Raw genomic sequence first — 14,016 nt, forward strand, 5'->3', positions numbered from 1 at the left:
ATTATTGAATTGTTGTTGTGTACATTATTACATTGAGACCCTATTTATAGACCCTAGAATACAATCCTTTACCAAGTAGGATACTATTTTGTATTCCTATTTCTATTTCTATTACTATTCCTATTCTAATAGAATTGTATAAACCTATTCCTATTCTAATAGGATTGTATAAACCTATTCATATTCTAACACCAGTCATGGCTTGTTTGATCTTCTTGGCTTTAGCCCTTCTAATTAGACCATGTGATACTATAGGATAAAGACAAGTATAAAAAGTTGTATAGTCGCCAAGGTGAGAGAGAAGAGGGCCCACGACCTAGACCAAGTGAAGTTTATCAAGGCAAGGATGACAGGGTATTGGTGGAAGATGTACTCATTAAACGATGATGATAAACATACTTCCATAAACTCTTAAATGTAGAGGAAGACATGAGTAATGTGCTAGGTGATTTATAGTACTATGCGAATGTGAGTCGTTAGGATTTTGGGTATTGCAGGTGTATAAAGTTTGAAGAGGTTAAGGGGCAATTTGTTAGATGAAAAGGGGAATAGAGACCGAGTCAGATGAGATCCTATGGAATTTTGGGAGAACATAAGCAAAGTAGTTATGGAGTGGTTAACTTGGTTGTTTTATGTCATATTTAGGTACCGTGGTGTATGTTATTTGCAGATGACATAATATTGATCGACGAGTCAGATAACAGAGTTGACAATAGACTGGAGGTTTGTAGACAAGCCTTATAGTCTAAAGGTCTTAAGATGAGCAAGACTAAAACAAAGTACATGTGGTGCCAGTTCAGTGCCATATCATAAGAAGTTGATGTGGAGGTGATGATTGGTACACAAGTCATTCCCAAAGAAAGAAGCTTCAAGTATCTTGGGTCTATTATATAAGGAAATGGGGAGATTGACGAACATGTCAGTGTGTGCATCGGTTGGTTCAGTTTTATGTATTATCGGTTGGGTTTATTGATTTTGGGTTTTTAAATACGCTTAATCAATAACAAACCAATAAGATATTCTTTATCGGTTTTCGGTTTATTGGTTTTTGGTCATTAGCGGTTTGGTTTTTGGTTTACCCAATTAGAAAAAGCTGATAAAATAAATATATGATTTCTCACTTCTCTAACAATTTTGTGCGATACAACGAGACAAGCAAATCAACTGTGAATACTTTGATATAGTGAAACAAGAAATATAATGAGAAATTGCATCAATAAGAGTAGATGTAGTACAAAGGCTACACTTGCATGTTACAACCAATACAAAATATGGAATTTCTGATGTGAAGTAGAAGTACTGTGACGTGTGAAGTGTGTAGACCGTAGTGTAGAGTACTGATATAGTGTCTAGTTATGTTAAATTATGAATATTTAATATTTATGAAGGGTATAGTAGTAAATTACAATTGTCTTATAGGTTATCTGTTTACTCAATAACCCAATACTAAAAGCTAATACCAAACTGATAACCTAATAATTTTTTTTAATAAAATTTTTAAAAATCCGTTAGCCCAATAACCTAATAGCAATAACCCAATAACATTTTTTTCGGTTTGGTTTATTGGTCGATTCGGTTTATTGGTTGGTTCGGTTTTTGCACACCCCTACATGTCACACATCATACATGATCGAGATGGATGAAATGAAGGCTCACATTCGGTGTCCTATGTGATAAGAATGTCTCACCGAGACTTTAAAGCTAAGTTTCATAAAGTGGTTGTTAGACCGTCTTTGTTATATGGGGTTGAGTGTTGGCCAGCAAGAATTCTCACCTTTAGAAGATTAATGTAGCAGAAATGAGGATGCTAGATGGATGTGTGGGCATACTAGCAGAAACAAGATTAGAAATGAAGATATATAGGGCAAGGTGGGAGTGACCTCTGTGGTGGACAAAATGTGGAAAGTTCGGGCATGTGAAAAGGAAGAACACAAATTCTTCAGTGAGGAGGTATGTGGAAAGTGAGACAGATATATTAAATATTGCTTATGGACGGAGAGGAACAAAAGATGTTTTGATGGCACCCCAACTCCCATCTCTACCTTAAAAGCAAGATGTTTGATTACTCTTTTTGGTTGGGTTAATTTCTCTCCTGTACTTAGTGCCGATTCTTTCCTGGAATTATCAGATCCATAGATCTCTGTTGTTAGCTGTTTAGATAGTTTTTTTTTGCCTTTTTGGGAGTTGATATTTCTTTCTTTTGTAATCTGTGCATCTGCTTGATGCTTTGTTAATGACATTCTTCTTACTTCATCAAAAAAAAAAAAAAGAGGTTGGTAGTGATAGGTCTATGGAGTGATTGAGGTAGAGATAGACCGAGGAAGATCTGGGGAGTGTTTTGACAATCTCACCGAGGAAATGACCTTGTATAGGAGGGCATGGGGATCAACGATTAGGGTAAATAAAGAGCAATTTCTATCTTCCCTGTGGTAGAGCATGGTTCTAGCCTAGAGCACCACACCTACCTGCTCCCTTACCAGTATTATTACTATGATGTAAGCAGTATCTTATTCTTCAATATTCTTACTAACTATCAATTTCTTTTACTTTAGTTATGTTACTTTTTTGCTTAGTTGAGCGGACTCTTCACTTTTGATGCCGCACCCGTCTCGGATTCTTCAAAAATACACTACTTTTGGCAAATCCGACACGCACCCGTTGACATTTTTGAAGAGTCCGAGCAACATAGCTTTTTTGTCTTCAAAATTTTTGACATTGTTTTTGCATTTTTCATCATACCTGTTCTGAAATCGTTTTTTTGAGCGAAGAGTTTTTCAGAAACAACCTCTCTACCCCACAAACATAGGGGTATGGTCTGCATACACACACTCTCCCTAGACCCTGATTGTGGTACCACACTGGTATGTTGTTGTTGCACTTGGATCTCTTTGCTTGCCACCTGATCTAGCTGGTTCGTATCAATCAAATAGTGGGGTTCTGGTCGTACAAGCTATGGGGATATTCTTTACAGAGGGCTTAGTTTGCTGTACTATTGTGTGTTTGGTTAGGGGTGCAATGCGTTACAAGATCAATTTCTTTTTATATCAGAAGTGGGATGGAGGGATTATATATGTTGCTAACCCATTGGGCTACTTCATGATATCTGCTAGACTGATCTTCACTACCACTTGTTAGCTCTATGTACTTAATTATTTTGTTTTGCTCTAGGATGCATGGTTTTCTTCTTCGTAATGATAAAATGTCCAATTCTTTTAAAGTACCAATTGATTCTATTTTCCCTTTCAGGTGTTAGATTGTTTCCACTAGACATTCTAGCTACTAATCTTTTAATAATTTGTGTTTGTTCTTTTCATTATTTATAGCCTGGATCCTCCTGGCGGGGTATACTTGTGTCAAGTGGTCACATCGGGTGGCTTTTGAGCTTTTATGAAGTACTGAGGCAGAAGTTTTCATGTGAAGGATACTGGATTGATTGTCCTCTTGCAGTCTCTGCTCGAAAGCTTATAGTTCAGTTCTACTCCTTGTGGGGAACAATATTTCCATCTGGTACTCATACTAGTTTGCTATCAAATTTGTCGTTACTTTTCTTTTACTACATTATTCCTGACTCCTGTGATAGATGTGATACATCTTTGATTGGAATTGAGGATTGCTCTTCATATTGTCAACTTCTTCATTAAGGCTGATCAAGTATTTATCATATTGATAGTACCCTAAAAGAGTGAATACTATTGCGAAGCTGGAACTCTTCCGGCCTATTATATTATGTTATGCTGGACCAAGACTCCAACTCCCACTAGTATTTCATGCCTGATAAATCTCAGACTCACTCATTTTGTTTAAAAGAATAATATCATTAACCTTTAACCATTTAGTTCCTCTTTTTGCAATTGATATGGCTTAACTTCATGTAATTTTTATTTCAATAATCTCTTAGGAAAAGTTGGTAACTTGTAATAATATGCTGAAAGTTTTGTAACTTTGAAACACCCAATCAAATTCTTTTCTTGTATCCAAAAGATGAAACTTCTCAAAAGTGTAACCTTTGAACTATGCTTATAACTTTCTATCTCCTACTATACCTCGTATACTTTATCACAAGTAGTGGTGGATCTGTGTGGTGGTCATGGGTTCATGTGCACCCATGCTCCCTTCTTAGATCATGTATAACAATATTGTAGTTCTTCAGAAGTACTTAAATACATATGAGTGCACTCAAACTCACAGAGTCATGTGATGGCAATTATTATTAAGTGCACCTCTATAACTGAGGGCTTGTAATGTTTTTTTTTCCGTTCTTTTCTAGAACTGGGTCAACCCTGGCCATGGGTATGTCTGATGTTCCTTTTTGTGTTTTAATTAAATATTCTTTGTTCTTTCTTTTGTTTGACTATTCCTTAAATTTCACATGTGGGGCACATTTAAATTCCTATTCTCTCCTTTGTAGCTGCAAAATTTTATACAATTAAATGTCTATACTGAAACTAGTTGCAGTGGAATATATTCCATTTATCAATGGGTTCAATTGATCCCAACATTTTTGACAGAGTATAGATTTTTATGTTTAAAAGAATACTAAAATTTCAAATAATAATAATAATAATAATTCTGAACCTATAATTTCAAAAGCGTAATGGATTCAATGGTAAGAACCTAAAGTTTGAACCCATCAAATTCAAATTCAGGATCCACCTCTTTATAATAGTGCACCCATTTTCTTCAAATCTTGGATCCTCCCCTGATCATGCATAGGCAATATCTCACCAAGTAATCAGTTACAAACCTATAATCTAGTTTAAGTACCATTATATGTTTTTAGAGCTCTTATCTTCTCATTTTTCTCCTCTTACTGACCACTGATTTTGACACCTCGAGGATCGTGAGAACTTGAGGTTAAGGTAGAGGCAAGGTCTGTGTACATCCTACCCTTCCCCGGAACCCACTTGTGGGATTACACTATGTATGTTTTTTTTTTTTTGGTAACTAATATGATTTTATTAATCACTAAGTATCAGAATTACAAACCCACAGTCAGCTTACGACAGTCGACTGTCTCAAGGATCCGAGTAAATCTGACAAGACTCATAGACTAGAGAAGAAGGCAACACGCACTATTCTTCTGCTAGTAGCCAAAATAACTCCTACACTACAAAAGACTATAAACTAGAAAAGGCAGTATGTTGTTGTTGTTGTTGAGGATCGTGACAACTTGCTATATGAGTTTCTGCAAAAAAATAATTCATCTTACTGCTCTTACGTTAATAGTAAGTGGAAGCTCTGTCTTGATTATTGCTTCTTTCCTTCTTTTCCCCCATATATGCTAAATATTTGACTGTGGGAACTTTGGGTGCTTATTCGGTATTCCTCTTTACATGGAAGCAGATGATGGGAATACTCAAAAACAGCACCTTTTGCATCTCTTATCTGGAATTATAGCATGGATAGATCCCCCTGATGTTGTTTCAACAGCAATAGTGAATGGAAAAAGTGAAAGGTTAACATTAGCACCAATGCCTGCATATTTTCTATTAATGTGCTACGCTTGACCAATTTTTCAATTTTGTCCAGTGAATTCCTTGACGGATGCCGAGCCTTACTATACATGGCTACTGTAACCACAGTGCTAGTATTTGATGTACTGCTGAAGTCTATAAGGTCAGCAGTAACCACCGTGGTAGTATATATATATAAAAATGTATATGATGTAACCATCAACACTCGTGCTTTATTCTTGCAGTTTAAAATGGTTATCCTTCATTTTTTCTCTTGTGAGAATATTTGATTATGTTAATCACTTCTACTTTAATGCTCAGGCCTTATGGCACTCTTAGTTTGTTGTCCGCCCTGATGTGTGAAGTCATTAAAGACCTTATGGCAAACCACACTGAAGAGGAGACGTGGAGCTGGGTAGCACGTGATATCTTGTTGGACACTTGGACTACACTTCTGATGGTATTTCTTTATACAGCTTCCAATGATGTTTCTGGAAAGGTTATGGGCATGTGATGTTTTTAGGCATACTTGAGGTGCATTTAAGCACTGAAGTTAGTTGCAGTGTCGATTATCACACACAAGTAAAATCAGATGGATTTGTCCAAATTTTATTCCTTGTGCAACTGTTTGACCCAATCTAGCACTCAAGCTGCTACAACCGTTGCTCTATATTCTGCTTTTGCACTAGATCGAGCAACCAGAGTCTGTTTCTTACTCTTCCAGGATAGATTACCTTCTACATTATTATACTGAACCTTATTTATATTTTATAGACACTATATTGCATTCCTTCTCCATGCTAGACACTGTACAATCCTACTTCTATTTCTAACAATGAAAATCTTTATAGCTACACAAATGCGAAGTCTCTACACCTATTCAAATTTTTCCATATAAATTGGAACGGATGAAATATTATGTATGCACCTTTTCTAAGTTTGTGCGTTTCTTCACCAAAGCGCAGTACCTTAAGCCCCATTAAACACGACATTTTTCTAGGCATTCTACATTTGTCTGCTAGACTATCCTAGTGCATCTATTTATTGAAGCGGAAGAGAGAACATTATGCTGTGCAAATGAGGAATTGAGAAGTCTGTATAGGGGGCAATATATGTATAGTATTTTTGAGCAGAGTTTTTTTTTTGGCATCTGACAATCAATATTACTGTTTGAACTGTCCAAAAGTTTTGGAGAGTTGGTTTCCTTCCTCCAAAATACCAATTTTCCAAGAACACCTTTTGATCTTGGAGCGGCGAGCTGATTGCTTATTATTTGCTTCTTTTTTGGACTCATGCTTTAGGAACATTTTCCCTTTTAATTACATGTCATGAGGGAGGAGGCATTACCTTTCTATGATGTCCTCATTGTTTGTATTAAGTTATATTGCTGTCTCACATGGTCGTGTAAAGACTTCCTAAGGGGTTTATAGAGGTACTGGTGGCCTCACCTGTTGCCTTAAGATTCATATTAATTTCTGATAATTTTTTATAATTGAAATGCTAGCACAATTGCTTTTCGTTTCCCTTTTCAGCCTAGAGAAAAGCATAGATAAACAACAAGAGCTAGGAACTGCATGCTTGTATGAAAGCCTTAGCGATACAAAAGTTTGCAAGTGATGCTATTCAACAATGCTGAGCTTCTCTTAGATCACGAACACTGTAGGACTTATGGTATAAATGAGGAAAAAAAGAAACAGAAATAACAAGGGAGTGATAGTCTAATGGTTAGAGCCCTCCTCCTTCAAGCATGAGACTTGGGGCTTCAGTCAGCAGGGGAGCAAAGTGGGAAAGACCTATTGGGCTCCCGTGTGCCATTTTTTATTTCGTTTTTCTTTTTAAAGGAACATGGTTGCCATATTTAAAAAAATAAAATAAAAATTGTGAGTCTTTAGGTTATTTCCATAAACAATTGATATAAAAAGACCAATAGTTGTAAATTAACAACTCATAAATCCAATCTCATTGTGGATTACATTTAAATTTTAACAGTAATTGAAGTGGTTTGGTTGCTTCCTTTCTCTTTCTCTCTCTACCTTCCCTTTTTGTTATTGTATTTTTTGAGGGGTTGGAAGGGGGTTGTTTTAGCAGCTTTCAGTGTACAGAAATCTTAGTGTGGGTTTAATTAGTTTCCGTAATTTGACTACTCTTCAGTTTTAGAGTATTGGTTCAAGCTTCATAAAGCCTGAGCCTATTTAGAATTTCTGTGCCACAGGATGCAAGAATGTAAGTGGTGCACTCTCTCTCACTGATTTTATGTGGTTGTGAAATTCTTTGTTGTTTTCTTAGTATATAAATGTCTACACTGTTTAAAAATGCTGACATGTCTTCTAAACCTTGAAGATTTAAATGTGTATAGCATTAAATATTGCTTTGGACAATCACAACCTCGTAATGGTATTGTTATGTTAATGAAATTTCGTAGTTAAAATATGTAAAATTCAGCTTTTCAGATGGAGATATGATATCTACGTACACACACAGAGAGGCATATATATATATATATGTGTATATATGTATGTATTAGTGTGCGATCTATACACACACCTACACTAATAGTCTTTAAAATATCCGTACTCGTATTTATATATTTTATGTACAACATTTCAGCCTTTGGATGGCTCTATTAGCCATGCGGTTATTCCTTCGGAAGGGATTGGAGCTGCATCTCATCTCTTTGCCCTGATTGTAGAGTCTGAATTAAGAGGTAATTCATATCTAATACGAATATAAATTCTTGATTTAAAGTTCTTACTGTCTTGGTCACTTTGTAACATGATCCCTTGTGTAGCTGCTTCTGCATCCGCCTTCAATGATGAGAATGAGACTGACTATCTTCAGGCTTCTATTGCTGGTAGTTAAATATACTTCATTCATTAATTATTTAAGCTTCTTTTTTCGATTCCTTTTTTAATGTCTATTATGACGTTTCAATTGTCTTTCTACTTTGTTATCCTTTATATCTTCATCGTTGTTTCCTTTTTTCTTTTCTTCCACCTTTTGTACTTATTTCTTATTCTTTCTTATTGTTATTTTTAGCCATGGATGAAAGATTGAGTTCGTATGCACTTATTGCTCGAGCAGCTATTAATGTTACTGTTCCTTTTCTGATACGACTCTTCTCTGAGAAATTTGCCCGTCTACAACAGGTACTTCGTCACTCTAATCTCTTGTTGTTTTTCTCTTGGGGATCTGTATGGTCATTCAGACTGTTCATTCAGCTAGCAAACTTGTCCCCTTTCAGAATTTATCTTTTCAACTTATTATGTTTTTGTATTTCTGAACATCCTTTAGCTTTTCTCGGTATTTTTGTTATCCGTACAAGTCTTAGTTCCTTAAAAAAATGATATTTTTTGAAATGCTGTTACATGTCAAACTCAATCAACCTGCTGGATTTGTCTTTCTTCTAGAAGTGATATCATCATCTAAGTGTTTAATTGTTGATCCACTATTATTGTCTGTCTTCATTTCCTATCTCCAAAATCCCCCCTAGGAGATCTTTGCTCCATTTTCCATTGGTGTTGTCTTTTTTCTGCTTTGCCTACCTGTGAAGTCTCTCTTTTCATGTTAGAAGAGTCAATTTTGGATCAAATGCATGTCCAGTATAATTATGTTTTTTTGCTAGTTCAGTATATTCTTCAGACAGGTAATGCTGACTTGCTGAACTCTTTCCTTTTATGTAATTATTTGTTGACATGTAGGCAACCAGGATTGTATTGAGCCCCCTCATTTTCACATTCCCCTTCCCCCCCCCGCAGTTTAATTATGTTTTTTTTTTGCTAGTTCAGTATATTCTTCAGACAGGTAATGCTGACTTGCTGAACTCTTTCCTTTTATGTAATTATTTGTTGACATGTAGGCAACCAGGATTGTATTGAGCCCCCTCATTTTCACATTCCCCTTCCCCCCCCCGCAGTTTAATTATGTTTTTTTTTTGCTAGTTCAGTATATTCTTCAGACAGGTAATGCTGACTTGCTGAACTCTTTCCTTTTATGTAATTATTTGTTGACATGTAGGCAACCAGGATTGTATTGAGCCCCCTCATTTTCACATTCCCCTTCCCCCCCCCCGCAGTTTAATTATGTTTTTTTTTTGCTAGTTCAGTATATTCTTCAGACAGGTAATGCTGACTTGCTGAACTCTTTCCTTTTATGTAATATTTGTTGACATGGAGGCAATCTTTCCAGGATGTATTGTATTGAGCCCCCTCATTTTCACATTCCCCCCCCCGCGTTTATGCAGTCCAATTGTTTTATAAATATAGCAATTTTTGAAATCCCGTCCCTTGTACAGTCTTATATGTCTGCTAATCATATGTACATGTGTGTATAAGTTGCTGGGTGTAAGCCACCACATTTTCTTCTTGTCATGTGTAGGGCAGAGGCTTTAGTGATCCAACTCAAACTTTGGAAGAGCTCTACTCACTTTTGTTAATAACTGGGCATGTTATAGCAGATGAAGGACAGGGTGAAACACCATTGGTAATGAAAATCTTTCTTTATGCTGGTGATTTTTTTGGAGAGATTTTTGTGCTGGGATAATGTAAATCCTTTTGAGACAGCATTACTGATTGCATTAATGCAATACATGATTACTTTTTTACTTGCTTTATCATCGTTGTTCTGAATGTCATCAGTGTTCTGGCTAGCCTTAACTTTTAGCTTAATGATAACAGACAATAGTTTACCTTCAAAACCATTTGATATGATTTTAAGATCTGCACCCTGGCCTTAGAGCCCCCCTTCTGTAACATGTCCCTTTGGGGTAGGGAGAAGAAAGGCAGATGCAGGATTAGGCAAATATAGGAAGGGGGTCATTGATATGTGTGCATTTATTTGTTTATTTCTCTTTTCCAGTATAAATATAGACATGCTCTATTGTACACGCCCTGCATCTGCTTATGCTGCATTAGTGATTTCTATGAGTTCCTGGGTTGTAAACACAAATCTTTGAAATACACTATTTTATTTTCTGTTGTGATTCCATTTCCTGTGGTTATGCACATGGGGTGAAATTTGTTACTTCTCATTAGGTGCCTGATGCTATACAATTCCAATTTATGGATGTTATGGAGACGGTCAAGCATCCAGTTGTCATACTTTGTGGGTAAGTTCCTTACTTCCTCTCCGTGGATAGTTCAAAAAGTAAGATATCTAACCATTCTCTATCACTATTTACATGTTGTCAATATCATAATGTATTACTTCAATTTATCTGACTTGAAGGCTCCCATATTGCTTAGTTTGCAAAGTATCAATCTTTTTTTTGATGACCATGGTGTCGAGCCCGCTTGCACCCTCCTCGACTAATTCCATCCGGTTTCTGCTATCTCCCAGCAACACAGGTAGTGTGTAACTCTACCCACCAAGGCTTGGAAAATAAGAAAAAATCACCTAGTATTTTGTTTCACTGAGAACTTCATTGACCACTAGTCCACACTTTTGGGTTCCATGCGAAGTATCAATCTGTAGAGTTTCTTAGGGTACATTTGTTTTTATTAAGATTTAGACGTCTGAATTTGTATACACATCTATATATTAAGATCTTGTCTCTAGATCTGAACATTGATTGCGTATATCTAAACATAATAAATATACAATTATAATAAAATGGTGATAAAATTCATATAAAAAAAATATTAGCGAAATTATCCCATGGATTTGGTCTAGTGGTAAGAGCGCAACAAGTAATGTGTGTTACATGCACGTAATGGGTTCCAACTTTTTGGCAGACAATTTTTTTTTCATTTAAGTGGAGAAGAGTAAAGGGGAGGGCCTGTTATTCACCCAGTTTTGAGTGTGAGCCAGGTTACTAGTTTCTCTATCGTAAAAAGAAAAATAGACTCTTATAAATACATGAATTAGCTCTCTTTACTTTCGACTAGGGTTTTAAGACCAGAGGAACACCAGGGGTGTGCCAAATTACGAGAAGAAGCTCAAAATGCAAGCTGCGATTGAATCTATCGGAGCACGCGCCTTCATGCACCAACACGTGAGAGGCCAGATCGAACTTTAGATGGCGCGTAAAGAAACAACGCTTCTTTCACAATTGCCATAGATGTTTCTCCAAAGCTATTATGTTCCTTCTTCGGTGGTGGTTAGGAAATGTGGTCACTCTTTAAGAGATGATACTAAAACCTTTTTCAAATGTATAGAAAAGTTGCCAAAATTTTGAGCCCAGTAGGCTCTGATACCACGTAAGAGACAAGGTATTGCAGAGTAACTTGTATAATATATTACTCCCAAAGGTAACAGGTAAAAATAAATGTGCATATGGTTCTAAATATGGAAAGAATAAAAAAAAGAAATCCTATAAATCTGCTGTGAATCCTTTTAACTGTGCTACCTTCATTACCTCAAAATATGATTACATTCATTCTGTAACATTAATGGAAGTGGAATTTCCTTGAGATGTGTTAAGAGATGAGTTATTAGAATGTTAGTATAGGACATGAATGAAGTTGGTCTTGTAAAATTACATAGAATATTGAATATCAATGTAAAAATTATCCAAATCAGATTGTCGATTCTATTATTTTTTCTTATTTTAGCCATCCTCGTTGGCCTCTTTCTTGCCTTCCGTCAATTGGAACAAAAAGTTTTCCCCAACACGAGAGTAAGATGGTTTTTTCTTCATACTTCACTGAGCATTAAATACTCAAAACCTCTTTAAGATGAGAGGGCTAGTGAAGTGATTCCTCCCAAGCGGTTTGTGGTCTGACATAAATGGTCTTATTCTCATTTCTTGCATTACTCACCACCTGGAGATCACCGATGGTAATTTCTTTGTGTCAAGATGAACCTTGTGTTATTCCATCACCTTTAAATGAATTCTAGTACCAAGTATGTCTTGCAACTTTATCACTCATAAGTGGAATAAAGCTCTGTAAAAGTGTCACACTAGTAGCTGTTTGCCGTATCTTGTTAAGAATTCTCACATCGGAAAAGGAGTGGGAATTTGGTCTCCTTATATGGACTTCGACAATCCTCCCCTCATGAGCTAGCTTTTGGTTTGAGTTAGGCCTAAGATCCATCCTTACATGGTATCAGAGCCAGGCCCATCCCAATTCTTTGTTCACCGATGTTGGGCCCCCATATTATAGTGTCCATGTTCCAGTTAACGAGGTCTGGGCGTGTGGGGGAGTGTTAAGAATTCCCACATCAGAAAAGGGATGAGAATTTGGTCTCCTTATATGGATTTGGACAATCCTCCCCTCATGAGCTAGCTTTTGGGGTTGAGTTAGGCCTAAGATCCATCTTTACATGTCTCATCAGAATATAAATTTTCAATTGGGGCATAAAGCTCCAAAGGATTGAGCAGGAAATTTAATAGTTAATCTTTACTTACCGAGTTTATATCAGCCATACAATGGGGACTTGTCGTCCTCCGGTGTTCTACCTTCTCTTTATTTTTAAGATTGCCGTATTATTGTATTCAACTTCATACTCTTGTCTTATTTTGTCTGGTGCAGATCAATAATAAAATTTGCTGAGCAGAGTTTAAATCCAGAGATGAGAGCGTCGTTCTTTAGTCCAAGGCTAATGGAGGTAGTTTGTCAAAATTTCTGCTCTATTAAGATCTTCAACATGATTAGTTATGTCATCTGCAATGCATCCTTAATAGCTCAGCATTCTCCATCCTGTCATATCCTTTGACACACTCCCACAATCCTCAAATATGTGTAGTATTATATCTCTGTAAACCCAATAAGACTATTTTCATGAAATTATGCTAATACTTAAATCCTTTTCTTTCCATATTGATTATTATGTTCCACATTTCCCACTCTCTCTTAACTAGGCAACAGCTAGAAAAAAAGAAGGAAAGAAAACAGTACTAATTCTCAAGATCAAGTCCATTCATGATGTGAAATGGAACTGTTTGGTGTTCTTTTTTTCTGGCGTAAAGGAATTGTATAGAGGAAGTAGATGAGATGATAGATTTCTTAGGTGCTCTGTAAAGCTTGAATGTTTAACTTTACCACCTTGTAACTTTTTGGAGGTGGTCAACATTCCTTAATGCTGAAGAATACAACAGTACTAATTCTAAAAAAAAAATAAAAAGATCCACAATCCCATAATAATTACTTTGAAGGGTTAGTTGGTTGATGATTCAGTTAGACATGAATTTTAATGCATAAATTCTTATACACTGAATAACATAACGAGGATTGTTTTGGAGAGAATAAATAATATGGGAATTGTTATTCAAGATTACATAACTCTTATCCATGTACTGCTAATACACATATTACTTTTTCCACCTTCTAAATGGTATAAATAATACATAGATTTTCATGCAATGTTTAGTTTCCGGTATTAAAAGTCACTAAACATATGTGGATTTTATATTAGAAACCAAACGTCGTATAAAGTTATATGGAGATTAACTAGTGATGTAGGGTTTTGTACTTCATAAAAAACGTTTTAATAAATTAGTACAAGTTTTATGCCTTGATATTTTTGCTTCTACCACGTGGGACTATAACAGTAATGAAATGTAACCTGAGTGTTTGATCATGATAGCCATTGTACTGTTTGGAGGGGGAGGGGGGGGGGGGGGGTG

The 14,016-nt window shown here is 36.1% G+C and overlaps 1 protein-coding gene across 2 annotated transcripts in view; it reads left to right on the plus strand.

Annotated features, from left to right (window-relative positions):
• The window catches only part of LOC102581665 (exportin-4), a 64,871-nt gene that overhangs the window by 28,982 nt on the left and 21,873 nt on the right, over positions 1-14,016 (plus strand). For both annotated transcript variants that reach the window (XR_001474507.1, XM_006355956.2), the window contains exons 10-19: positions 3,324-3,507; positions 5,344-5,455; positions 5,530-5,616; positions 5,775-5,913; positions 8,061-8,157; positions 8,242-8,304; positions 8,490-8,599; positions 9,828-9,932; positions 10,484-10,557; positions 12,923-12,998. Coding sequence is in view for 1 of the 2 variants with exons in the window: in XM_006355956.2 (XP_006356018.1) it covers positions 3,324-3,507; positions 5,344-5,455; positions 5,530-5,616; positions 5,775-5,913; positions 8,061-8,157; positions 8,242-8,304; positions 8,490-8,599; positions 9,828-9,932; positions 10,484-10,557; positions 12,923-12,998 (1,047 nt within the window). In the remaining variant the exon portion in view is untranslated. The remainder of the gene's footprint in view (positions 1-3,323; positions 3,508-5,343; positions 5,456-5,529; positions 5,617-5,774; positions 5,914-8,060; positions 8,158-8,241; positions 8,305-8,489; positions 8,600-9,827; positions 9,933-10,483; positions 10,558-12,922; positions 12,999-14,016) is intronic.

This window comes from Solanum tuberosum, unplaced genomic scaffold (genome assembly GCF_000226075.1).
Source record: "Solanum tuberosum cultivar DM 1-3 516 R44 unplaced genomic scaffold, SolTub_3.0 scf00212, whole genome shotgun sequence".
NCBI classification, from domain to species: Eukaryota; Viridiplantae; Streptophyta; class Magnoliopsida; order Solanales; family Solanaceae; genus Solanum; species Solanum tuberosum.